Source organism: Babylonia areolata, chromosome 1 (genome assembly GCF_041734735.1).
Source record: "Babylonia areolata isolate BAREFJ2019XMU chromosome 1, ASM4173473v1, whole genome shotgun sequence".
NCBI classification, from domain to species: domain Eukaryota; kingdom Metazoa; phylum Mollusca; class Gastropoda; order Neogastropoda; family Buccinidae; genus Babylonia; species Babylonia areolata.
The window spans coordinates 23,055,435-23,080,434 of record NC_134876.1 but is presented as its reverse complement, the minus strand read 5'-3'; the positions used below and the strand labels follow the sequence as shown (position 1 = coordinate 23,080,434).

Below are 25,000 nucleotides of genomic sequence, written 5' to 3'. Positions count from 1 at the left end.
TAATGATATTGATAGGCATACGGACATGTCTGTGTTCTTATGGATTTGTAAGTGTCTGGGATGATAAGGGCGTTGGAAATATAACAGGATTTATAAACTGTTTTGAACAAAGAATTGTTGACTGCAGATGGCAGGACTGGCATGATCACATCCAGATCAACAGTAGATTTCCTGAATATTTGATGTCTAAGTTGACTCATCATGTTGAACACAACATTGAAATTGTAATGAATAGATACGTTAGATATGCGTTGATAAAACTATGAGTTGGTGTCTGAGACATTGTATATCACCGCTCTGGATCTGATAACAGAAGGGTTGATAGAATGCTATACTGGTGATGCCATAACTGTGAGGAAGATTAAATTCATTCTGTGCAAGGCTGTCCTGCTCTTCATGACTTGTGGATGAAATATGTCCAGTCTAAATATTTTCATAATCCATGTCGCTTTAGATTTGCTTTGCTTATGTCCTTCAGAAGCGAAAGTGTACCATGTAATCTGGCGTTCCACACTAACAAAATGCTAGAACGGTTGCGTTGGTTGCAGTTTTGACTACCTTGGACAACAAAAGAAATGTGAACGTTTCCTGCTAACGATTGTTATTATCCATGATTCAACGTTCTATTTCAATATTCACTTGTGTAACTAATGTAGCTTGCGTTTGCCCGTGTCAGTTAATTGACTTGGTCTAGTCTGAATACAAATTTTGCATTCGCATTTGCATTCTCTTTCTTTCACCCCTCTCTCCCTCTCTCTCTCTCTCTGTATGTAATTATTTGTCTCTCTCTCCCAACCACCCCCTCTCCTCCCCATCTCTGTCTCTATCTCCCCCGCCACTCTTTTTTTTTTTTCTCTACCCATCTCCCCTTGTGTGAATCATTTACATTTCTGAAGCCAATGCTGGGGTATGCGCACAACAGCGGATAACTACATGATTATGCGAAATAAATGTTGAATAACGTCACATTACATAGCGCAATAATCTAAAAAAATGACATGCTATTAAATGGATGCTGTGTAATCGAATCACCCAGAAACGGGCTGTCTAAAAATGGTGCAATCATAGCCTCCCCGCCATCACTACCTCACTGTTACCGTTACCGACTTCCATTGTTCTCTCTTTCCGTTTAATTCTTAATTATAGCGAGACAAAAAAGAGAAAAAAAAAGGAAAAAAAGGTGGTTGGGGGGAGGGGGGGGGGCGATGAAATGCATATGTATGAGCATAAACAGCCTAACTGCTCTGAGTGTGTGACACACACACACACACACACACACACACACACACACACACACATGCCCATGCAGACACTCATACACCAGTGCCCAAACCATTTTGAAATACATAATAGTGATTTGATATTTTGGACCTGTGTTTCCATCTCTGGTTATCTCTCTGTCTTAATGTCTCTGCCTGACTATCTTTACTTGTCTATCCCGACGTCTGTCTGTCTCTCTTTGTCTGCTTGTCTCTCTTTAACTGTCTAATTGACTCTCTTTCTCTCACTCTCTCTCTCTCTCTCTCTCTCTCTCTCACTCTCTCTGTCTCTCACAAGTTGCTTGAAAAAAAAGTCACAAATACACAAAGAAACAAACACACACAGCCACACACAGAGACACAGACACAGACACACACAAACAAACACACACACACACACACACACACACACACACACACACACACACACACACACACACACACACACAAACAAAACAACAACAACAACAACAAAAAAACAAAACAAAAAAAACCCAAAAAAACCCCAACTAACAGAACAAATGCATAGTTCATGGTGTCAACATAGATTCTGGGTCAGCAGGACTACAGTCTGAACAGACACTGACACACCAGGTCCATTGACTCAACTTCAGTCTCTCAGCCCCTGAGCCTGTAGTCAGCCATGTCCTAGTCTGTTCCATTTAACACTAGCTGGACTCATCACACTTAACTGGTTTGGGTTTACAACTGCGCGCGAGCGAATCTTTTTTTTTTTTTTTTTTAACGAAAATCGATAGTTTGTGGGATAGGGGAGAGGGGGTGCGATTTTTGTTGGGTGAAGTTGAACGAAGGCTGCATACTCGTGTATGTACCCTCAGCTTGCTGTGTGTGTGCGTGTGTGTGTGTGTGTGTGTGTGTGTGTGTGTGTGTATGTGTGTCTGTGTGTGTGTGTGTGTGTGAGTGTCTGTGTGTCTGTATGTGTGCGTCTGTGTACGTGTGTTTATCTGTGATTTTGTTTCCATTTTCTTCTGTTTTTCTCTCTCTGTCTTAGTCTGTCCATCAGTCTCTGTCTCTCCATCTTTTCTTATCTCACACACACACACACACACACACACACACACACACACACACACACACACACACACACACACACACACAAATAAACAAAAAGAAATGCATAGTTCATTGTGTCAACATAGATTCTGGGTCAGCAGGACTACAGTCTGAACAGACACTGACACACCAGGTCCATTGACTGAACTTCAGTCTCTCAGCCCCTGAGCCTGTAGTCAGCCATGTCCTAGTCTGTTCCATTTAACACTAGCTGGACTCATCACACTTAGCTGGTTCGGGTTTACAACTGCGCACACTGACTTGTCTCGCGCGAGCGAAGCGCTTTTCAAAAAAAAGATATTTTCGTGTGTGTGTGGTTTTTGTTTTGTTTTTTGTTTGTTTGTTTTTTTAAGGAAAATCGATAGTTTGGAGAAGCATCTTTTGTTGGGTGAGGGGTGTGTGCCTGTGTGTGTGTGTGTGTGTGTGTGTGTGTGTGTGTGTGTGTGTGTGTGTGTGTGTGTGTGTGCGTGCGTGCGTGCGTACATGTGTGTGTGTGTGTCTGTGTGTGTGTGGTGTAGGCCTACAATGTAGCTCGCTCTCTCTCTCTCTCTCTCTCTCTCTCTCTCTCTCTACCTCTTCCTGTCTGTCTGTCTGTTTAGCGCAGTGCTGAGTACGAAGTTGCTCTTAACGTGCTGTTCTTCCATCATTGCTGTGTTCGTTACATCTTCGTGTCGCTGTCATTATTGTTGTTGCCACTTATTCATTGTGCTGTTGTTGTAAAGAAGAAGGTGGCAGAATGGTTAAGACACTCGTGTATATTTATACACAGAGTCCGTGAGTGTTTGAGTTTGAATCCCGCTCTTGGCCTTTCTCCCTTGATTGACTGGAAAATCAAACTGAGCATCTGCGTCATTCGGATTGATTGATTGATGTGGATACTTCTATATCGCCTACTATCCTCGGTCAGAGACCAAGCTCTAAGCGCTTTACATACACGGGGACATTTGCACCACAGGCTGCCTACCTGGGTAGAGCCGACTGACGGCTGCCACTGGGCGCTCATCATTCGTTTTCCTGTGTCATTCAATCAGATTTCAGACGCGCACAAATACACACTCAAACAGACATGTTACATTTTACGTGTATGACCGTTCGTTTTTTGTTTTGTTTTTTATTTACCCCGCCATGTAGGCAGCCATACTCCGTTTTCGGGGGTGTGCATGCTGGGTATATTCTTGTTTCCATAACCCACCGAACGCTGACATGGATTACAGGATCTTTAACGTGCGTATTTGATCTTCTGCGTGCGCATACACACGAAGGAGGTTCAGGCACTAGCAGGTCTGCACATATGTTGACCTGGGAGATCGGAAAAAATCTCCACCCTTTACCCACCAGGTGCACCGAGATTCGAACCCAGAACCCTCAGATTGAAAGTCCAGCGCTTTAACCATTCGGATGAGATAATAAACCGAGGTCCCGTGTGCAGCACGCGCTTGGCGCACTGAAAAAGAACCCATGACAATGAGAGCGTTATCCTCTTGCAAAATATCTGTAGAAGAAATCCCCTATGACAGGTACGCGCAAACTAATTATGTTATGCATGCACCAAAGGCCTGACTAAGTGCGTTGGGTTATGTTGCTGGGCAGGCATCTGCCTAGCAAATGTGGTGTAGCGTATATGGACTGGTCCGAACGCTGTGACGCCTCTGGTTTCGCTTGGCGTGTTTCATGCACTTATCCATGTATGTATCTATGCATCTATATATAGATGCATCAATTAATTAATTAATCAATTAATTTATTTATTCATTTATATATTCACTTATTTATATATTTATGTATGTATGTATGTATGTATGTATGTATGTATGTATGTATGTATGTATGTATTCATTTATCTATTTATTCATGTATTAATTCATTTGTTAATTCATTGATTCACTCACTGCTCCCTTCATATGTCTATATTGCTTGATCAGCTAGCAGAGTTCTGCTGGTTACAGTGTGTCCTGGTTGTGCTCCACAGCGCTTCCCTGGGTCCGTCTATCTTTCCCTATCTTCCAGTGTGACCACAGTGTTGTTTCCTGTTGTTTGTCTTTTCTCTTCTAGCCTTCAGCTTTATGTCATCTCTGCTACAAGTGATATCAGACAAGAAATGCTTGGTATGGTTCATCAGTGGCTTTTCCATCTCGTTAACGTCACGAAGGTGTCTCATTCTAAAGTCTAGCCGGGATAGAAAATTAAGCATCATGAACTGGAACAACAACAACAACAAGAACAACAACAAAACAACAACAACAACAAAACACACACACACACACACACACACACACACACACACACACACTCTCCACATTTTTACCCTCATTTGCCCAGTTTCCCCAAACCCTCCATTCATCCACATCTCCCACCCCTTCTAACCGATAATACTCAGATGTATTCATAAATACTTTTACAAAATGTCTTCAATCACCGATATGTGTGACGGGACATTAAACAAAAATTCCTTCCTACACACACAAAACAACAACAACAACAACAAAACAAACAAACAAACAAAAAACAAAACAAAGAACAGGCTTCCCTTTGTGTTTCGGTGGATTGTAAAAAGCCTGCGTCCAACGACACTGCCACATCGAAGTCTAAGTCTGGCTATAGTCATGCCTAGAGAGCATAGATTTACATAAGAATAAGAGAAATAAACAAGTAAATGCGTTAACATGGAATAAAACAACAGATACATATAGGGCGAATGATCAAAACAAAGCAAGAATAAAATTGGGCCATGTTCGGCGAATTTGTGCAGATCCAAACACACACACACACACGTTCATACAAGCATGCAGATGCACACACACACACACACACACACACACACACACACACACACACACACACACACACACACACACACACACACACACACACACACACACACACTTAGAGACAAGAAGAACTGATTTTGGTTGCTGAAAATAATATGTACCAGTAAATCAACCAGTTGCAAGAAATGCGAGAGAGCATCGCTGACGAAGGAGTTTAACTAGTTGAACACAAAGCATAATGCACTGGACATTCTCCAGGAGGTGCCAAAGCTTTCGGACTGATCCATATACGCTACACCACATCTGCATTAAAAATAATAGCCTGACCTCTGCATAAATCCGACGCGCTTGTCAGGCTTTAAGTGCCTGCCCTAATTTTGTGTAGTACGCTTGTATGGCAAAAACGGATATAATGAAACAAAAAATTCAGTTTCATTTCCAGGGAGGTGTCAGAGCTTACAGACTGATACATATATATGTCTAACCTTTGCATAAACCCTACGAATAAAACAAAATACACATATAAGCAAATACTTTGAAATACAATAACATAAAAAAAACCCAACGTTGACGGCAAATGACTGAAATTTGCAGAGAACACGGCATTGTCATATACGCAGATGTGCCTTATCCAAAGAGAAAAACAAATGTAATGGACATTCGTGAATGGATACATCAGATGGGCAAAGCCGTCTCTTGGAGAGTTGGGAGAAGAGTCTGGTTCTTAACATTCAGAAACAGAAGCAGTGGAGAGCAGAAAACATTGATTTCTTTGCTTTGTTCAAGGCTGTCATTTCAGGCACTGGTTTGAATTTTCAGTAACAAAAAGGCGTCACAAAGTACAGACTGATCCATATACGCTACAACATATCTGCTTAAAAAAAAGAAGAAAAAAAAAAGAAAAAGAAAAGACGAAACATTTATAAAAGTCAACCCCCCTCCCCCCCCCCCCCTCTCTCTCTCTCTATCTGTCTGTCTGTCTGTCTGTGCGCACCCCTCTCTTCCTCTATTTTTTTTTTTTCTTTTTCTTTTAATCTTCCCACATACACACTCACGGGCAAGAACGCACTTACGCACGCGCGCACATTTCCGCTCGTAACTCGCGTTTGCGCGCTGCAGCTCAGGCCCATCAAATATTAATCTTTGTGTAGCAAAAGCGCGGTTCGTGGATCAGATTGAGCGTGAGTGTGAATGCCAGAATGCCATTCTTACTGCCTCTGTATCGATTTTTTCCCTCGAGTCAAACTAACTCTATCTCCAAGCCTCCTCAATCCAAGCTCCTGTCCTGAAACCTTCTCTCTTCTTGTCTGCCCGTTTGTTCGTCTGTGTGTCTGTGTCTATCTGTCTGTTTGTTTGAGTATATATATATATATATATATATATATATATATATATGTTGGCCTCTCTCACTTAATCTGTATTTTGATATATATTAAGATTTAGGATTATATTCATGAATATATATTATGAGTAAGATCATCAATGTTGCACTTGCTTCTCTGATGATTTTTTTTTTTTTTTTTTTTACTCATTGATGCATAAAAACAAGTACAGAAACGAAACGCGCGCGCGCGCACACACACACACACCCACCCACACACACACACACACACACACACACACACACACACACACACACACATAGAGAGAGAGAGAGAGAGAGAGAGAGAGAGAGAGAGAGAGGGGGGGGGGGGTGAGGGAGAATCCATAATATCGGTGAAATGTTGATGGAATTAGCGGCTTCAACATGGAATTTTTACAGGACTTGTGTCACTTATCGAACTTTGCTAAGGCACTTGAATCCGCTGACTTGACGTTTGTTTTATGTTCCCCCCACCTTTAGCGTGGACCCGGATATTTGCACTTTTTATGAGGAGATGAAAAGTTTTGTAAAGGAATCGCATATCTATTTTGTTATTTTAGAAGATACGTATACCTTTTCTGTTTAAAAATTACTTTAATTCGTGGTATTCACTCTTCAAAAGAATAAAATGTTTTGTTTTTACAATGTATTTCTACATTATTACTTTTACATTTTGATGTTGTTTTATCTAAATTAAATAAAAATACTTTTATCTTTTGTATTCATTGATTATATAGCACAGAGAGTTAGCATTATCATTCTTCTTCTACCGTGGTATGTGTAGAAATGTCTAGGGATTTCCATAACTCCAAGAAGCGAGCCTACTGAAAGAAAACAGTCATTTATAAAGAAACATCACATATTACGTCGTTACCATTGCTACTTCAAAGCAATGCTGCCTGTCCCACGCTCAGAGTCCCATGACCTGATCACATTTCTCATCACCTCCGTACTCTACACTGGCTCCCCACTGAGGCGAGAATGAAATACAAAGTTGCGTGTCTCTGCTTTTATGCTTTCCACTCCACTGGACCTACCTATCTTTCTGATCCTTATCAGTACTTACACTCTCTCAACAGCTCTCAGCCCTTCATTTGACCGTTACCGTCTGAAAATTCCTCATGAAAATACAAGGACCCATGGTGAACAGTCTTTCCTCTTTGCTGCTCCTCACATCTGGAACAAACTTTCTCATCATATCCGTGCAACTGTATCTATCTCTGCCTTTCACTCTTTACTAAATGTCATCTTAAAACAACAACAACAACAACAAAAAACCTAGCACTCACAGTTTCCTTCCTCTTCAACGCCATTCCACGCATGTAAGCTCACTTTGTATGCATGGCGTATGAGAAAGTAAGTTGGGGTTGGGAGAGGGAGAGGGGCAAAGAGTGGTCATGAGTGGTCCGTGTAATTTGTAACGTTTTATTTCATGTAAAGCGCCTTTAGCTCTCAGAGAGAGAGGGCGATATACAAATGTGTTTTTCTTCTTCTTCTCGTGATTATATCACTAGGCTTTATCGATCATACTGTTTTGAGCATTAACTCACTCAGTACGGCCAGTCCTTTCTTCTCCTCTACACAGACCCCTCGGATGTCCAGTGGGTGTCTGAATGACCCAACCTTTAGCTTCCGTCGTCAGAATTGTGGTATTCTTTGTCAACATTCACCTCTTCAGTATAAGAGCCTTCCGCTTGCAATATTTTAACGTCGTCTCTTTCGCCGTTCGTATGGAGAGAGTCAACCACTTGACTGACATTGACGCGTATGCTTTGTTTATCAGTGAAGAGATGTCACCTCCAGGACGAAGTGAATTAAAGACAGGCCTAAATGTCAGGATGCCAGGTCAGCACTCTGTGTTTGGATTTCCTCCCTTTGGAGGTGCATTACGTTTGTTTATGAGAAAAACAAAACAAAAACAACACAAAAACAACACAACAACACAAAAACAACAAGTCTACTGAAGAATACACACGAAGTGGAATTGCACGAATGGTTCATAGCACACTGGTCTCTTTTCATCAAGGTTCAAATGTCAAGGTGTTACAGGACTTACTCTCCGTCTCTGTCTTTCTGTCTCTGTCTCTTTTTGACTCTTTCTGTCTCTCTTTGACTCTCTGTCTATGTCTCTCTGTCTCTGTCTCTTTATCTGTCTCTCTCTCTCTCTCTGTCTCTCTTTGACTCTCTCTGTCTCTGTGTCTCTCTGTATATGGATTTGTCCGAACGCAGTGACGCCTCCTTGAGCTACTGAAACTGAAACTGTGTCTCTCTGTCTCTCTTTGACTCTCTCTGTCTCTCTTTGACTCTGTCTCTCTCTGACTCTCTCTGACTCTGTCTCTCTCTGACTCTCTCTGTCTGTGTCTCTGTGTGTCTCTTTCTGTCTGACTGTCTCTCTCTCGCTCTCTCTCAATTTAATGAGAGAGAAACAGAGAGAGAGAGAGGGCTCCCAAAGGAAGAATGGCAAGGCAAGAAAGGAAGTAAACAGGGAGGAAAGACAGAAAGAAAGAAAGGAGAAATAAAGGAAGGAAGAAATAATCAAAGAGAGAAAAGACAGATAGAAGGAAAGAAAGAAAGAAAGAAAGAGGCGGAAAGACAGACAGACAGACAAACATACAGACAGACAGCGCTCGCAAAGAACGGATAGCAAGGAAAGAAATAAAGAACAGAAAAGGGAAAGAAAGAAAGAAAGAAAGAAAGAAAATGGCAGACAAACAAACAGCCAGACAGAGAGAAAGAGAGAGGGGGAGGAGAGAGAGAGAGAGGAGGAGGAGAGAGAGAGAGAATGGGGAAGAGAGAGAGGGGGAGAGGGGAGAGAGAGGGGGCGATAGAGAGAGAGAAGAGAGACAGAGAGAGTCTGAGAGAGAGAGAGAGAGAGAGAGAGAGAGAGAGAGAGAGAGAGAGAGAGAGAGAGTCAAATTTAGGTTTCTATTTCGAGGCTGCAGACCAGTGAATGGTTTCTGTTTTGAGAGGGCCAGACCAATCCCCGACAGAGAGGTAAAAGAAAAAAAAGGAACTCTATTTGGGGATGCTTTCGGCAGCAGAAACAAAGGGTGACATTTTTAGGCACACACACACACACACACACACACACACACACACACACACACACACACACACACACACACACACACACACACACACACACACACAGAGTAATATGATTATGAAATGCACAAATGCATTTCTGTTCTACACACACGTACATGCAGCGTAAAATGCGCATGTTCGCACACGGGCGTGCGTGTGCGTATATATATATATATATATATATATATATATATATATATATATATATATATATATATATATATATATATATATATATATATATATGTGTGTGTGTGTGTGTGTGTGTGTGTGTGTACGAGCGTGCGTGTGTGTGTGTATGTGTGTGTGTGTACGTGCGAGTGTGTGTGTGTGTGTGTGTGTGTGTGTGTGTGTGTGTGTGTGTGTGTGTGTGTGTGTGTGCCTAAAATGCACATAAATGGACAATTACACTTAGACACACGCTCATATACTGTGCTTAAACACTCATACGCACCCACAAACTCACACACACACACACACACACACACACACACACACACACACACACACACACACACACACACACACACACACACACAGCAGTGACAAAAGATTCACGAGTTTCATATTCAGACTACGGCTGGATACTGCAGAAGTAAACTTTACTTAAAGGTGACTTGAATTTGTGGAAAGTATAAATCACACACACACACACACACACACACACACACACACACACACACACACACACACACACACACACACACACACACACACACACACACATTTCAGTGACAAAAGATTCGCGAGTTTCATATTCAGACTACGGCTGGATACTGCAGAAGTAAACTTTACTTGACTTAGGTGACTTGAATTTGTGGAAAGTATAAATCACACACACACACACACACACACACACACACACACACACACACACACACACACACACACACACAGATTGAATCATACATGGTACAGGTCTACACGAGAGATCTTCACATTTCTAAGCGACCCACTTCCTGGTATCATTGGATATCCTGACAAGCGCACACAATCGTGCGATCATATGAAACAAAACAAACAAGGCACATCTGAACTGAGGATGGATGAGTTAAATTACAGAAGCAAAATAAGAACAAAAACAAACAGAAAAAAAGAAAGAAAAGAAAAACCACAAGAACCCCCCCCCCCCCACCCCGAAAAAATGAAGAAGAAAAGAAAAAAAGAAAAAAAAGAAACATATCTCAAGGATAGGAGAAGAGAAGAAAGGACCTACACTGTTTTCTCTCTCCCTTCTCCCCCACCCCCCCTCCTCCCCCGCCACGCGCCCTCACCCTCCCCCCCCAGACCCCCCCCCCCCCCTCCCCCGCTCCTCTCCCTCCCCCTGACTGACTGACTGACACACTCACCTGCCAAGACAAACAGGATGCCAGACACGAAGGTAAGCACCTTGCGCGTGGCGTGGCAGTGCCCGATGAAGCACATGATGCCGGCGATCAGCAGTATCAGCAGGCTGACCAGCGGGAACACTGTGGCTCTTCGGATGTTCACTGCAACAACAAGAGTGATGGTTGGGAGAGGGTTTTGATGTATTGATTGATTGATGTGGATACTTATATAGCGCCTATCCTCTTCGGATGTTCACTGCAACAACAAGAGTGATGATTGGGAGAGGGGTTTGATGTATTGATTGATTGATGTGGATACTTATATAGCGCCTATCCTCTTCGGATGTTCACTGCAACAACAAGAGTGATGGTTGGGAGAGGGTTTTGACTGATTGATTGATTGATGTGGATACTTATATAGCGCCTATCCTCTTCGGATGTTCACTGCAACAACAAGAGTGATGGTTGGGAGAGGGTTTTGATGTATTGATTGATTGATGTGGATACTTATATAGCGCCTATCCTCTTCGGATGTTCACTGCAACAAGAGTGATGATTGGGAGAGGGGTTTGATGTATTGATTGACGTGGATACTTATATAGCGCCTATCCTCTTCGGATGTTCACTGCAACAACAAGAGTGATGGTTGGGAGAGGGGTTTGATGTATTGATTGATTGATGTGGATACTTATATAGCGCCTATCCTCTTCGGATGTTCACTGCAACAACAAGAGTGATGGTTGGGAGAGGGTTTTGATGTATTGATTGATGTGGATACTTATATAGCGCCTATCCTCTTCGGACGTTCACTACAACAACAAGAGTGATGATTGGGAGAGGGTTTTGATGTATTGATTGATGTGGATACTTATATAGCGCCTATCCTCTTCGGATGTTCACTGCAACAACAAGAGTGATGATTGGGAGAGGGTTTTGATGGATTGATTGATGTGGATACTTATATAGCGCCTATCCTCTTCGGATGTTCACTGCAACAACAAGAGTGATGGTTGGGAGAGGGTTTTGATGTATTGATTGATTGATGTGGATACTTATATAGCGCCTATCCTCTTCGGATGTTCACTGCAACAACAAGAGTGATGGTTGGGAGAGGGTTTTGATTGATTGATTGATGTGGATACTTATATAGCGCCTATCCTCTTCGGATGTTCACTGCAACAACAAGAGTGATGGTTGGGAGAGGGGTTTGATGTATTGATTGACGTGGATACTTATATAGCGCCTATCCTCTTCGGATGTTCACTGCAACAACAAGAGTGATGGTTGGGAGAGGGTTTTGACTGATTGATTGATGTGGATACTTATATAGCGCCTATCCTCTTCGGATGTTCACTGCAACAACAAGAGTGATGGTTGGGAGAAGGTTTTGATTGATTGATGTGGATACTTATATAGCGCCTATCCTCTTCGGATGTTCACTGCAACAACAAGAGTGATGGTTGGGAGAGGGTTTTGATTGATTGATTGATTGATGTGGATACTTATATAGCGCCTATCCTCTTCGGATGTTCACTGCAACAACAAGAGTGATGGTTGGGAGAGGGTTTTGATTGATTGATGTGGATACTTATATAGCGCCTATCCTCGGTCAGAGACCAAGAGCTTTACATACACGGGGACTTTTGCACCACAGGCTGCCTACCCGGGTAGAGCCGACTGACGACTGCTACTTGGCGCTCATCATTCGTTTCCTGTGTCATTCAGTCAGATTTCAGACGCGCACGCATACACACTCAGACAGACATGTAACATTTTACGTGTATGACCGTTTTTATTTATTTATTTACCCCGCCATGTATGCAGCCATACTCCGCTTTCGGGGGTGTGCATGCTGGGTATATTCTTGTGTCCATAACCCACCGAACGCTGACATGGATTACAGGATCTTTGACGTGCGTATTTGATCTTCTGCGTGCGCATACACACCAAGGGGGTTCAGGCACTAGCAGGTCTGCACATATGTTGACCTGGGAGATCGGAAAAATCTCCACCCTTTACCCACCAGGTGCACCGAGATTCGAACCCAGGACCCTCAGATTGAAAGTCCAGCGCTTTAACCATTCGGCTATTGCACCCGTTGTTACATCACACAGATCGACGGTAATGCAAGGTCCTGGGAAAAGGCTATTTAACAGGCACTGATTAGCCATTGACTGCTGGGTTTGGCTCTTAGGGTATTGAACGATCGATCGTTCTTCAACCGATCTGCTCTACCATATCAACTGAGCAGTCAGCTATTCTGCTTGGGTACACCAGCAATGAACGAGAATGGAATTAATTAATGCAATGCAATATAATATAATGTCCATACAAAAAATAACATATCGGTTTCAGTTTCAAGGAGATGCAAAAACGTGCGGACTGGTCCATATACGCTACAGCGCATCATATGATGTGATACCAACCAACTAACATCAGCCATTGAGCTACCCACCCAGACATCCAATCAGTCATTCATTTGTTCAATAAGCAAATGAAATAACCATGGCGTGATTTATTTACTTAACAATGACATGCAGTAGATACGTCTGTATTTCATAGAAAAACGACACAAAAAGAAACACAATGTCAATAGTCAGGGACAAGCTAGTGAAAGAGAGAGAGAGAGAGAGAGAGAGAGAGAGAGAGAGAGAGAGAGAGAGAGAGAGAGAGAGAGAGAGAGAGAGAGAGAGAGAGAGTGGAGGGGGAGGGAGGGAGGCAGGGAGGGAGAAACAGACAGACAGAAACACAGAGACATACAGCAACGATGTGAACGCTGTCAAGTCTACGATCATTGCGACGCGGTGAATAACGTCAGACACGACGTGAAACCTGAACCGCATCTATTTATTTATCATATATATATATATTTTTTTTCCTTGTACACTTGAGATTAGGAACATACTGACGAACAGCCCTTCGGGTAAAGTCATTCAGGGTTTATGTCTTGGTTCGGTAAAGGTTGCGTTGTTTGAGGAGAGTAGGGGGGTGGTCGGGGGAGGGGTGTCTGGATGTCTATGGGTCCTGGATGTCTGTTCTGACTTCCCAAACGGAGTCCCGGCTTTCAAAACAAGCCAAGAAGTTCCAAGAGGGGTGAGATCCTGGTTGCCCTTCTGACGTTCCGATGGGAGGGGGATAAAAGGGGGCAGTCCTGGCTGTCTGGAGAAGAGTGAAGTCCTGGTTGTTCTTCTGGCACTCCGTATTTTTCACCTCTACTGACTGGGCAAACTGGCAACGAATTTAGCGCCATGCATACCTTGGATTCCTAAACCTTGGTTGCTTCCTGTCACAGTGTAGACGAAGCGTATGATCTGGCAACAGTGCAGCCTGAAAATGACCGTTTTCGGTAGGCTGTGTTATTTGCAGTGTATGGGATATATCCCCCTTTCCCTTCAGTGATAGTGCAATCGGCAGGAATTTTCCTACCAACTGTTTTTCTCCCCTCCCCCCCCAAGGCATGCACAGTATAAGAATGCTTACGTATTCGTCTGTTAAGAGCAAGTTAAAACATCTTGCTTAAGAATGAGACAAGTCAGACTGTTAGACAAATGGTGAACTGGTGAATCTACTTCTGACTGTGTAGTGAAGTAGTTGGTGTCGTGTTATGGTATATGTAGGCTACTGTTCTGATTTCAAAATGTCAGAACATGCATCGCTGGTGGTCACGTTTAGTATAGTAGACAACAAAGTTCCTTTTGATCTTTACGTGTGAGAAAACTGGACAAAACCAGTTTATGATTCCGCCATTTATAGTTTTCCCAAGTTGATGGTGGGAAGCGGAAGATAGGGGAGGGAGGGGAGAAGGGGTGATTGGGTGTGCAACATGTCATGATGACTGTGCTCTGTCAGAAAGAGAAGAAACAGAAAAAAGAAACGAATGGAACAGGAAGGAAAAACCTGGAAAGAAAACCGAACGACAATGAAATGGGAGCAGTGAAACATATCATCACACATTTAAGCAAAACTTTCCACTCCCACCATGCCATCAGGGAATGTAGCGAAATGCAATTTCGGGCTCTCTTAACTCTTCGTCATTCCTGCCCTCCCCAGTTTGAAAAGGCGTGTGATTTGGTGGGAGGACCAAGTTAAGCCATCGCCGTGTTCACGATCGATAAGGTCAGTCGGGAGTTTTCGTCAACATGACGGATTGAATGAACTCGTTTCCAATGGAGCCTTGCGGGGGGCAGAGGCCATGAAATTGGAAATGTGTGTACCCCAAAGCACAGGGTCATGAAAGTACGTCTGAGGTTCGGTGATGGTGCAGCTGATATATATATATATATTTTTTCCTTCTAAACGATGTCAGGGAAAGGACAAATTGAAACTCACTCATGACTGTCTCACTGACTGTGATGGCAGAATGTACCTCCACGATGTCTGTGAATGTTTCTGTGCCTGGTGAGAGGAGCAAGGTCAATCCATCTTTACGTTCTGATTCAGAAAGATCAGTCAGAATGTTTGACATTTTATGAACATAAATAATCTGGTTTGAACTGAACGATGAAATGGTAGATGCTATGAAATAATAAACGTGACACTCTGATCTTCAAATGTCTGAATGTGCATAGTAATTGGAATGTTCATAAAAGGCAACAATATTCCATGTTAAGGATATTTGTCTGAGAGAAAAAAGTAGGAAATACCAGTTCCTGATTTCCCCTTTGAACTCCATTGTTGGTGTATGCAAGAGGATACCATGAACAGTTTACAAGGACTTTGATCCTCAGAAGTAGTTGTAGCAAAAGCAGCAGCAGTAGCAGCAGCAGCAGAAGCAGTAGGAGTAGTAGTAGTAGTAGTAGTAGTAGTAGTAGTAGTAGTAGCAGCAGGAGCTGCAGATGTGGCAGCAGCAGCGGCAGCAACAGTAATAATAATGCTAATAACGATCAATAAGAACAGTGCTCTGTCAGAAAAATAATGAGCAGTAGTGGTAGTAGCAGTAGTAGGAGGAGTGATAGTAGTAGTTGTTGTATTTGCAGCAGTTGCAGCAACAGCAGTGACAAGTAGCAGTAGTGGTAGACGATGAAGAAGAAGGAGAGGAAATTACACAAAACAGCATTGCAATGGGAGCAAATATCATCTCACATTCATGTACAGATATTTCCATTCTCACCAAACCATAGTAACTGTACCACAGTGCAAGCTCAGTCCGTTTGTGCTTCTTAATCCCTACCCCACAATTTAACTGGGTGTGAGATTTGGTGGGAAGAACAAGTTTAGCCATCTCCATATTCATGATAGATAAGGTCAGTTGAGGGTTTCGTAAACTCGAGGAACTGAGCAAAACTCCTTTCAAGTCGAACTGGGTGGGGGTAGAGAGCGTAATGACAGAAATATGTGTACTCCAAAGCACAGGATCGTGAAATTATTTCAGTTTGTCAGTGGTGATGTAGCTGATAATACTGTTGCTTCTAATCCACCTCTTCCTTGGGAAGTAGCACAGAAAGTGACTTATGACTCACTTATGACTCCAGCACTCCAAACACAAAGCTTGTGGATGCCTGTGCCCATGGTGAGAGGGGCACGGTTTGGCCGTAACTACTTCATCGATACATGGGACGTCAGAATGTTTGCAAGATGTCATATGTTTCATGCGTGGAGGTACAGACAGCAGTGTTGTGGAACTGTAAAATGTGTTGCTCTGAACGTTGGGAAATCTATCGCTGGAGGCCACTTTCGCGGACTGGGTAAGAATGTTGCTTTTATGGGGATAGTTCTCTATGAGAAGTGCAGTGAACACAGATTCCTTATCCCATGACTGAATTTACATTTCTCCTTTCACAATGGGGAGATCTGCATTGTGTCACAGGGTGTGTGTTGCTTCAGAAGAAGATGACGAAGAAGATATATAAAACAACGGTTGAATGATAGCAATGAAACTGACATCACTGCGTAATCTCGCAGAATCCACTTTCACTAAGTCATAGCGAAATGCAGCACAATGCAATTTCAGGTTCCCTTAACACTTTTTAATTCCTACCCCACACAAACTGTGATCTGGCAAGAGGACCAAGTTCGTGTTATCTCCGTATTTCCAATCGGACGGGTCAATCACGAGTTTCGTCAACACGACGAACAAATTGAACAGACTCGTTTCCAGTTGAACTTTGACAGGGCAGAGGCCACGAAATTGAAATGTGTGTACTCCGAAACTGCTTCTGGGGGTCAGCGATGGGGTTGCAGATAGGAATGTGTCTTCTGATTGATCTCATCCCTGGCTGGAAGCATGGATTCTGATTCATTGTTCTGCCATTGACAGCGAGGGGAAAATATTCCCATAAAGTGTGCACAGCCACCCTCTGTTGTCAGAAAGAAGGATACATACAAATACTAAGAAATAGAAGAAAAAAGTGGAGGGTTTGTCGAGCTAGTGCAATATACGGTAAGGTAATAAAGACAGATTATAGCATTTCCATTTCCATTGAGAAATAAGACCCCCCAACCTCCGCCCCTCTGAATACAGATTTTAAAACAACAGAAAAGTTTAGTCATTAAGTAGAGGGCAGTGCAAATGCAAATCCCAGATTTGTTTTTTCCCCTCATATGTCATGGCAATGGAAACACACATCTAGCATTTACAGTTCTCAAGAGAAATAAGTCCCCACCCAATTCCCTAAACACAGATGTAAAGCAACTGACCAGTTAAGCGTGAAATATAGGACAGTGCAAATTCTGGATATTTTTTTCAATTCGGGAATTGACATGATGTGTGATTTGGCCGAAAGATAAAGTGAAAGCTGTCGTATTTCTGATCACAAGAAGAGTCGGGATTTCTGGTAATATGGAAAAGTTGTTAATTCGTTTCAAAATCAATCATTGAATGACATGTGGCATTTAACATTATTTTGTGTTAATACCTGACTTTATTATCTTAGGAACCTTATTGATAGTGGGCATTTTAATGTGAAATAATGCTTCCCTTGAAGGGTCTCTGTTCATGTGAAAAATGGGGGATATAAGTTCTGGAAAATAATGGCTTTCACTGACTCGGGGGATTGTATGTTATATCGCACAGATTGTCCTGTGTCAGTAGATGAAGAAGAAGAAGAAGTAGTGGTACAACAACAACAACGACAACAAGAAATAGGGAGACAGGAATGAGGAAAAAGAAGAAAAAAAAATGAAGGTGACGAAGTATATGTGTAAAACGATATGTAATGTAAGCATTAGAACAGTCATCAACACGCGTTTGATCTAAAGTTTCCACTCTCACCACGATACAGTGAAATGTTGGGCAATGCAGTTCCAGACCCCTCAACGCTTCTTCATCACTACATAAATTTGACTGGGCGCGTGATTTGGTGCGATGAGCACGTTGACGCCATCTCCATGTTCACAATCGATACCATTAGTCAAGAGCTTTGCCAACACGATGAACGGGACAAACTCGTTACTGACTGATCGAACGTTGAAAGGGTGTAAGTCATGGAATGTGAAATGTATGTACTTTAAAGACCAGGGTCACGGAAATCACTTCTCGCAGTTAGTGGCAGTACAACAGATAGGAATGTCTTTCCAACTGATCTTGTTCCTGTGCAGAAGCATAGAAACGGATTCATAAATGTGCCATTGGCCATAATGGACACAACATTCTGAAAGAATAAGTTGTCACTTCTGCATCTGGTCAAAGAAGCAAGCGATCCGTCTTTTAACCTCTGCTGACTGGGCAAGCTGGCAACGAATGCAGCGCCATGCATACGTTGGCTTCCTCAATCTTGATTGCTTCCTGTCGCAGTGTAGACGACGCGTATGACCTGGCGACAGTGCAGCATGAAAATTGGCGTTTTGGTAGGCTGTGCTATTTGCAGTGTATGAGACGTATCCTCCTTTCCCTTTTCAGTGGAATTGACAGAAATTTTCCTGCCAAATGCTCTTCTCCTGGGAACTAAGCATGAAAGCTGATTCACGACTCTCTCTACTGTTGATAGTGAGGGAAAAAAAGTAACCCCTCCCCCCCACCACCTCACACACACATAGTTTGCAGATGCTTGCTAATTTGTCTGTTTATACGATCAAGGTTAAACCATCTTGCTTAAGAACGAAACAAGTCAGACTGTTAGAGAAATGGTGAACTGGTGGAATCTACTTCCGAATGTGTGGTGAAGTAGTGTCGTATTTTGGTAAATGCTGGCTACTGTTCTGATCTCAAAACGTCAGGACATGCATTACTGGTGGTCACGCTTGGTGTAGAAGACAACACAGTTCCTTTTGATCTTTAAGTGCATGAACACTGAGAAAAATCAGTTTCTGATTCCGCTATCAATTGTTTTCCCCATGGTGGGAGGTGGAAGGTGGGCGGAGGGGGAGGGGGGGTCAGGTATGCAACATTTTCCGATGACTGTGCTCTGTCAGAAGGAGAAGAAACAGAAAAAAATAAACGAAAAGAGCAGAAAATAAAACCGAAAAGAAATCTGAACAACAATGCATTGGGAGCAGTGAAACATATCATCACACATTTAAGCAAAACTTTCCACTCCCACCACGCCATCAGGGAATGTAGCGAAATGTAATTTCGGGCTCTCTTAACTCTTCGTCATTCCTGCCCTCCCCAGTTTGAAAAGGCGTGTGATTTGGTGGGAGGACCAAGTTAAGCCATCGCCGTGTTCACGATCGATAAGGTCAGTCGGGAGTTTTCGTCAACATGACGGATTGAATGAACTCGTTTCCAATGGAGCCTTGCGGGGGGCAGAGGCCATGAAATTGGAAATGTGTGTACCCCAAAGCACAGGGTCATGAAATTACATCTGAGGGTCGGTGATGGTGTAGCTGATACATATTTTTCTCCTTCTAACTGATGTCTTGGGAAGGACAAATTGAAACTGACTCATGACTGTCTCACTGACTGTGATGGCAGAATGTACCTCCACGATGTCTGTGAATGTTTCTGTGCCTGGTGAGAGGAGCAAGGTCAATACATCTTTACTTTCTGATTCAGAAAGACCAGTCAGAATGTTTGACAAATCACGAACGCAAATAATCTGGTTTCAATTAACGATGAAATTGTAGATGTTGTGAAATAATAAACGCGGCACTCTGATCTTCAAATGTCAGAATGTGCAGAGTGAATGGTACGTTTTAATAATAATAATAATAATAATAATAATAATAATAATAATAATAATAATGGATACTTATATAGCACACTATCCAGAAATCTGCTCTAGGTGGTTTACAAAAACGCTTTATTAACATAAAACATTACATCTATGTTACATACACACACCAAAATGTGACCACACACACACACACACACACACACACGCACACACACACACACACACGCACACACACACACACACACACACACACACACACACACACACACACACACACACACACACACACACACACACACACACACACACACACACACACACACACTGCATACATACATTTTTAACATACATGTGTATCTAACAGCTACCCTAACACATACGCACACATTGGCAGGCACAAACTTACATAAACGCACGCACACACAATACACATTCATATCCATGCATGTAGTTATATACCCATACATATGTATACACACATAGTCAAGCACAGCTAACGCAAAGGAAGTGGACCTGCCACAATTGAACTTACTGCTGAGGGAAAAGATGAGTTTTGAGACGAGATTTAAAAGATGCGAGGGAATCAGAATGACGGAGGTTATCAGGGAGCTTGTTCCACGTCTTTGGCGATTGAAAAGAAAACGATCTGTGTCCATAGGTTTTACTTCTGACGTGAGGTATCCTGAGAAGTCGAGTATCAGAGGAAGAACGGAGCTGGCGAGACGGGGTATAGATATGGAGGAGTTCAGAAAGATACTTGGGGCCAGATCCGTTGACTGCAGAAAAGGTCAGAGTGGATAGCTTATAGTCTATTCGATCAGAAACAGGCAACCAGTGGAGAGACTGAAGGAGAGGAGAAACGGTCAAATTTAGAAGCTCTGCAAATGAGTCTGGCAGCGTTATTCTGAATTCGTTGGAGTCTGTCTAACATATATTTGGGAAGGCCGGCCAAAAGAGAGTTGCAGTAATCCAATTTTGAGAGAACCAGAGAGCATACAAGTGTCTTGGTTGCATCGGCTGAGAGATAGTGGCGGATAGAGCTGATTCTACGCAGTTCCAAATAGGCAACTTTACATATATTCGAAATGTGCTGTTGGAAGGAAAGAGACTGGTCTAGGATTACACCAAGACTGCGAACAGAAGGAGAAAGTGAAACAGGTGTGCTATTGATCAGAACAGAGTCAGGAAAGGAAGGATGTTGACGAAACTTCTTTGTTTTGACATAAAAGGAAACAATATTACATGTTAAGGACCTTTGTCTGAGAGAAAAGTAGGGAATACCAATTCCTGATTTCCTCTTTGAACTCCATTGTTGGTGTACGCAAGGGGATACCACAAAATGTTTACATGGACTTTGTTCGTCAGAAGTAGTTGTAGCAGCAGCAGCAGAAGTAGCATCAATGGTAGTAGTAGTAGTAGTAGTAGCAGTAGTAATACCAGTAGTAGTACCAGTAGTAGCAGGAGCTGCAGATATGGCAGCAGCAACAGTAATAATAATGATAATAACGAATAAGAACGGTGCTCTGTCAGAAGAATAATGAGCAGTAGTAGTAGTAGCAGTAGTAGGAGGAGTGATAGCAGTAGTAATAGTAGTAGCAGTCATATTTGCAGCATTAACAGCAGCAGCAGCAACAGCAGTAACGAGTAGCTGTAATGGTAGCAGAAGATAAAGAAGGAGAGGAAAACTACATACAACAGCATTGCAATGGGAGTCAATATCATCACTTATTCACGTACGGTTATTTCCATTTTCACCGAACCATGGTAAATGTACCACAGTGCAAGCTCAGGGTCCGTTTGTGCTTCTTAATCCCTGCCCCACAATTTAACTGGGAATGTGATTTGGCGGGAAGAACAAGTTAAAGCCATCTCCATGTTCATGATCGATAAGGTCGGTCGAGGGTTTCGTAAACTCGAGGAATTGAGCAAACTTTCAATTCAAACTAGGTGGGGGCAGAGGGCGTAATGTTGGAAATGTGTGTGCTCCAAAGCACAAGATCGTGAAATTATTTCAGTTGGTCAGTGGTGATGTAGCTGATAAGACTTAAGCTTCTAATCCACCTCTTCCTTGTGAAGTAGCACAGAAGGTAACTTATGACTCACTTATGACTCCAGTACTCCAAACACAAAGCTTGTGGATGCCTGTGCCCATGGTGAGAGCTAGAGGGGCACGGTTTGGCCGTCACTACTTCATCGATACATGGGACGTCAGAATGTTTGCAAGAAGTGATATTTTTCATGCTGGGAGGTACAGAGAGCAGTGTTGTGGAACTGTAAATGTGTTGCTCTGACCTCTGAACGTTAGGAAATCTATCACTGGTAACCACTTTCGCGGACTGGGTAAGAATGTTGCTTTTATGGGGATAGTTCTCTATCAGAAATGCAGTGAACATTGATTCCTTATCCCATGACTGAATTTATATTTCTCCCTTCACAATGGGGAGATCTACATTGTGTCACAGAGTGTGTGTGTTGTGTCAGAAGAAGACGAAGAAGAAAACTCGTTTCCAGCTGAACTCTGACAGAGCAGAGGCCATTGTAATGTGTGTACTCCGAAATTGCTTCTGGGGGTCATCGATGGGGTTGCAGATAGGAATGTGTCTTCTGACAGATCTCATCCCTGGCTGGAAGCATGGATTCTGATTCATGGGTCTGCCATTGACAGTGAGGGGAAAGCATCCCCATAAAATGTGCACAACCACCCTCTGTTTGTTGACGGAAACAAGGATACACCCAAATTTAAAAAAAAAAAAAAAAGAAGAAAAAAAAAAGAAAGGAGGATTTGTCGAGGAATATGTGGCACGGTAATGGAAACAGATATCTTGTTTTACGGTTCTCTCGAGAAATAAGACCCATACGCTCCCATAAATGCAGATTTAAAACAATAGACCAGTTTAGCCGTGAAGTAGCGTGCAGTGCAAATCAAATCAGGGATATGTTTTGTTTTGTTTTGTTTTGATTAGTTCATGGAAATGGAAACACATCTAGCAGTTACAGCTCTAATGATAAGTAAGCCCCCACCCAGTTCCCTAAATACATATTTAAAGCAGTATACCAGTTGGACGTGAAATGTACGAAAGTGCAAATCCCAGATTTGTATTTCAATTCCCCAAATTGACATGATGAGTGATTTGGCCGAAAGACAAAGTAAACGCCATCGTATTTCTGATCACAAGAAGAGTCGGGATTTAAGTCATTGTGGAGAACTTGTTGATTTCGTTTCAAAATTAATCGTGGAATGACATCTAATGTTTACCTGTGTTTTGTGTTATGAGCTGCCATATGATCTCAGGAACCGTATTGATGGTGGGCATTTTTTGCGTGAAACAAGACTTCCCTTGAAGGGTCTCTGTTCATGAGAAAAAAATGGGGGATATCAGTTCTTGACTATGACGATTTTCGATAACTTGGGGGATTGCTTATCATGTTACTATGATTGTTCTGTGTAAGAAGAAGAAGAAGAAGAAGAAGAAGAAGAACAGCAACAACAACAACAACAAAAAGGACAAGAGGAAAGAGGGAGATAAAGATGAGAAATAAGAAGATAAACTTGAGGGAGACAAAGAATATGTATAAAACGATATCCAATGCGAGCAATGGAACAGTCATCAACACGCATTTGATCTGAAGTTTCCACGCTCATCACGTTACAGTGAAATGTAGGGCAATGCAATTCCAGACCCCTAAACGCTTCTTCACCCCTGCATAAATTTGACTGGGCGCGTGATTTGGTGCGAGGAGCAAGTTGACGCCATCTCCGTGTTCACGATCGATACCATGTCAGGAGATTCGGCAACACGATGAACTGGACAAACTGGTCATGGAATTTGAGATTTGTGTACTCCGAAGAACGGGGTCACTGAAATCACTCCTCGCAGTTGGTGGTAGTACAGCAGACAGGAATTTCTTTCCAACTGATCTCGTTCCTGTGAAGAAGCATGAGAACGGGTTCATAAATGCGCCATTGGCAGTAATGGAAAATAATATTATGAAAGAATAAGTTGACGCTTCTGCATCTGGTCAAACAAGCCAGGGCAGGCCACCACCATGTTTCTGATCGATGAAACCAGCTAGGATCTTGGACGGTCTGGTAGATTTCGTTCCAAACTGAGCTGAGACGTGGCAAAAATAAACAATATAAAAAAGATAACTCGATCAATCTATCATTTATATGTTACTCCAAGCCATGATATCAGGAAATTGCTGCTGGTGCCCACTTTTCGTGAAATAGACAATAATGTTCCGTTCGAAGAATCTATATCATTACAGAAATAAGGCAATGTCGATTTGTGATTATGAAACACAGAAGGAAAACAATAAGTCAAACACCCCATTGCACTATGGTTGTTTTACAATCATACCTGGTGGATGTATTCCATGAAGTGGATTAGGTGGAGGAAGGGAGAGGAGGACGAGGACAAGGAGGAGGAGGAGGAGGGGAAGGAGGGAGAAGAGGAAGAGAAAGACGGGAGGATGAAGGGCAGGGACAAGGAGGAAGAGGAGGAGGAATCAATACAAACGACACCCCAATGGAAGCGACGAAAGAGACACCACCATGTATTAAAACAACCATTCCCTTTTCCCCATTTTCGGTGGAGCACCACACGATGGAGTGCCCGGGTTCCCTAACGCTTCTTAATTCCTGTCCAAGTCTGTCAGGGCGACCAATTTGGCGGGAGGAGCAAGTTCTAAGCCATCTTCACATCCACGATCAATGAGGTCGGCCAGGAGTGTCATCAATAAGACGAACTGGACAAATCCATTTCCAGTGGATTCATGAAGGGTTAGATCCTTCGAGATTGAGAATGTGTGCACTGCCAAGTGCAGGATTATGAACTGACTTCTAGTGGTCAGTGATGATGTAGCTGATGGGAATTTCTTTTCTGACTGATCTCCTCGTCTTGTGGACGTAGCATGGACGATGTTTAGTGTCACATCACACATCGATTTTACTGCGTTACAGAAAAGCAAAACGATCATTAACATCAATATACCACCCATTTAAAAGTATTGTTGGTGACAAACACACATGACCTAAAAACCTATTGTGTAAAATATGCCTGGGGAT

At 42.6% G+C, this 25,000-nt stretch overlaps 1 protein-coding gene across 1 annotated transcript in view; it reads right to left on the bottom strand.

Annotated features, from left to right (window-relative positions):
* LOC143291632 (voltage-dependent calcium channel gamma-7 subunit-like) overlaps positions 1-25,000 on the bottom strand; it is a 135,567-nt gene that overhangs the window by 9,680 nt on the left and 100,887 nt on the right. The window contains exon 3 of the mRNA XM_076601601.1: positions 10,901-11,041. Coding sequence (XP_076457716.1) covers positions 10,901-11,041 — 141 coding nt within the window. The remainder of the gene's footprint in view (positions 1-10,900; positions 11,042-25,000) is intronic.